General features: G+C 36.4%; 1 protein-coding gene across 2 annotated transcripts; it reads left to right on the top strand.

Moving 5' to 3' along the window:
* The first annotated feature begins 395 nt into the window (after positions 1–395).
* Positions 396–3,315, top strand: LOC107901484 (uncharacterized). 2 transcript variants are annotated; one of them, XM_016827513.2, is made up of 7 exons: positions 396–714; positions 884–986; positions 1,105–1,225; positions 1,595–1,716; positions 1,827–1,948; positions 2,227–2,386; positions 2,807–3,315. In XM_016827513.2, exons 1-7 carry the CDS (start codon positions 564–566, stop codon positions 2,832–2,834), a joined length of 807 nt encoding a protein of 268 aa, XP_016683002.1. In that variant the 5' UTR covers positions 396–563; the 3' UTR covers positions 2,835–3,315. The 2 variants fall into 2 exon arrangements, with proteins under 2 accessions (XP_016683002.1, XP_016683001.1); XM_016827512.2 differs by having other exon boundaries at positions 2,792–3,315.

Here is a 3,315-nt window from a genome sequence, read left to right as displayed (position 1 = left end):
TAAAAATTTCCCCAAATTTGTAATGCTTGTTTCCACCTGTGCTACTTGAGTTGATATAAAGGAAGTTTTCAATGAATTTCAAAAAGAAAAGGAGAATTTGTGCAAGTATTGAGTCAATGAGATATAAAAAGAAGTTATTTTTGTATAAAAGGGTAAGGAAGAGAGATTAATATGTGAATAAATGAAAGGCAAGAGGCTTAAAGCCATGCCTTCATGTGCCAACTTAGAGAAATTTACCATAATTCAAGATTGGGCCTTCACAAAAGGAAAGGAATTTTATTTTTCTCTTTTTGGATCCTATTTACAGGTCTATGTACTGCCTCTGAAAGAAAAAGGGCCTATATAGCCCATGTTGGGAGAAGATAAAGGGAGGGGACACACATATGAAACATCGTCAAATTCGAATGAAAACAAATGCAAAATCGAACATAAAGCCAAAGAAAAATATTCCCCAGAAGTATAGAGCAGATCACAAGAAATAAAAACCCAAACATACGACAGTGGAAACAGAGAAGGAAAAGTTGACAGTTTTTCTTTCAAAGAAAAAAAAAAGAGAGGAAACAATGGTTTGGACGGTGAATCAACAGGTAGGAAGAGGAAGAAGTCGAATATGGGGAGTTGCATTGCTTTGTTGGCTTTTCATCATGTTGGTTACTCCAAAGGTCCCACTTTCTTACAGGAACCATCTCTATGCTGACATGCGCAACTTCGTAGGTAACTCTTTCTTTTACATTGTGTTTTCTAAGAAACAAGTGAAGTGAAGTGAAGGTATGGGATGGGATGGGATGGGATGGGATGTGGAAAAAAGAAGAAGAGAAAATTGTACATTAAAAGGGAAAATTTGCAAAATTTTATGTTTTCTCATTCTTTGTTTTGCTTATAGGAGTTCCTAACACGTTGAATGTGATCACCAATTTCCCATTTCTGATTGTGGGTGTTCTTGGGTTTGTTCTTTGCCTTGGAGGAGGAAGCTTTTTCAATATAAGGTGTTTTTTGCCCCCTTTTTTTAAAAAACTTAGATGTCTTTAAGTTGTAATTTGTAAAGGATAAATTTGTGACCATTTGCTGATTAACTGGTGTTTATGGACGGTGGATTGGTGGCAGATTGCCAGGAGAGCTGTGGGGCTGGCTGCTTTTCTATGGAGGAACTGCAAGTGTGGCTTTTGGTTCTGCTTATTATCATCTCAGGCCTGATGACAATCGAGTACTGCTGGACACCTTGCCGGTTAGCCTTGCAACTTTACTTCTTTATATTTTTTTTCTTTGTTCCTCTAGCTTTCGGTTCTTGATGGTTGTTTCCATCATTCAAATGTTGTTCTTAACACAGCTATTTGCCGTAGTTGAAACCATGAACTTCAATATTTTATTTTTGTCTACCCTTCGAATTTGCGCTTCATTGCTGAATACCAAATAGTTGAAATCTCACTTGCTTTGTTTCTAATTTGGTATTTTTATTGTGTTTTTACATAGAAAGAATCAGAAATTGCAGATGAGTTTCCATTCTATTTCATCCACAATCATAGCCCCTTTGGAATTTTACTACCTTATTTCTGTCAAATGCTCCATAACATCAAATTAATTCACATATGCGCAGATGATGATTGCTTATTCCTCACTTTTCTCTACTTTTATACTCGAGAGACTCGGAGAAAGAATTGGATTAAGTTGCCTTTTTTCACTAGTAGTTCTTGCTGTTCTAAGCACAAGTTATGCAAGGTTTGATTCTTTCTTGAGATGATCTTTTCATCTGTTCACTGAATTGGTCAAAGCTTGTCATTCAGATTTCGATTTGTTTTGGCTGAATAAGACTTGATTATTGTTTGCAGAACATTTAATGATCTTTGGTTGTGCATGATATTCCAGTTAATTCCGTGCATTGCTATTCCAATCATGACATTTTTGTTCCCACCTAAATATACCCACTCTAGATACTGGCTTTGGACGGTAGGTATGTCATTTGTCTTCCTCTTCCCGCCTCACATGGAAATCCCACTTCAAGCAAATAATCATGTGGAAAAAGGGTTGGAAATTTGTGGATTTACTACAATTAGCATGCTAGGAGCTGTATGGAATATGCTTCCTTTGGATTGTCATCTTTAATCTTTATGTCATTTGATACTCTCTCGTTCTCTGTGTTTTCGAAAAGCATTGGCAGTATATTGTATTTTCTTTCCTTGCTCTCAAGAATGTTGGTTTGCTTAAAAATACGATAACAATCTGGTACAGGAGTTTTCATCCTGGCCAAAATGGAAGCTCTAGCTGACATGAAGATATACTGTGCAAATAATTATATTATCAGTGGACACTCCTTGGAGCACCTGTGTTCTGCAATTGCCCCTGTTCTGGTTACAGTTATGCTCATGCATAGGAGCTGCAGATTCCCGAGGTATTCGAATTTTAAGGTTCAGAATGGAAATTCTTAGATGCTTTTTAGCATTTCATATGAATGAAGTTTTCCGATAATCCAAATGTAATGACTGAAATGATTCTTTCATTAAGGCATTTGGAAGTGTTATTACAATGTTCGAGTGTTTGCAAGGGCTCTATATGTTTCATTTTGGTTCTATATATTTCTTTGCATTGGGAATCCCATCTTTTTTTTTTTTTGAATTACTCAAGTCGATTGTTTAATCTTCACACTGCTATGCAGTTAAGACATCTTTATTTTTTTTTTAACTGCAATGCGTGGATCGAGTTCAAGATGTCCTTGTAAATTATTTGATCTTTATACGAATTACATTTTGTTGCTGATAACTTGCAGAAAAAGTTATTGTTTTCTCTTACTTGGTAGTGGAAGTCATGACAGATTAGGTGAAATCAAAGAATGTCCCTGATGAAGAATCCAAAGAGGATGAAGGCATTCCTAGGGCAGCATTCACTGTGATTGAGAAATTTTTATACGAAGAACCATGGGAGCTGACAACAAATGATATGCTTACCATTTAGTTCTGATGAAGAACTTGATGAAAGTTCTTCTCCCATGCTTTCCGCATTACTCTGGATCCGCAAAGAACAAAGGCAAGTAGAATCCATTAACCATCCACCTTTTCAGATTTGCACTTTAGACTGAGTTGGTTTCTGGGCGTGAAATCATGATTCGTGACCATACTATAATATACATTTTGCTAGCATGGTGTCTCCCTTTTTGGCCCATTTTTCATAGTTTTACCATACAAGTCTTATAATGTGCCATGAATTACACTGATTTGGTGACTGTGACAATGGTAATGGCCTGTCGAGAACTTAATGGACATGCTAGTGAGAGCTTCATGTAGCAGATGTCTAATTGAGATATGAGCCATGAATTGTTACTCT

Source organism: Gossypium hirsutum, chromosome D06 (genome assembly GCF_007990345.1).
Source record: "Gossypium hirsutum isolate 1008001.06 chromosome D06, Gossypium_hirsutum_v2.1, whole genome shotgun sequence".
Lineage (NCBI taxonomy): Eukaryota > Viridiplantae > Streptophyta > Magnoliopsida > Malvales > Malvaceae > Gossypium > Gossypium hirsutum.
This window is presented reverse-complemented; position numbering and strand designations above follow the sequence as displayed.

Excerpts from the sequence above, each read along its gene's own strand:
- LOC107901484 (XM_016827512.2), top strand. The coding sequence starts at position 564 with ATGGTTTGGACGGTGAATCAACAGGTAGGAAGAGGAAGAAGTCGAATA. Across the intron at positions 1,226-1,594 it reads TACTGCTGGACACCTTGCCG|ATGATGATTGCTTATTCCTC; the intron begins GTTAGCCTTGCA and ends ACATATGCGCAG. Across the intron at positions 1,717-1,826 it reads CTAAGCACAAGTTATGCAAG|AACATTTAATGATCTTTGGT; the intron begins GTTTGATTCTTT and ends TATTGTTTGCAG.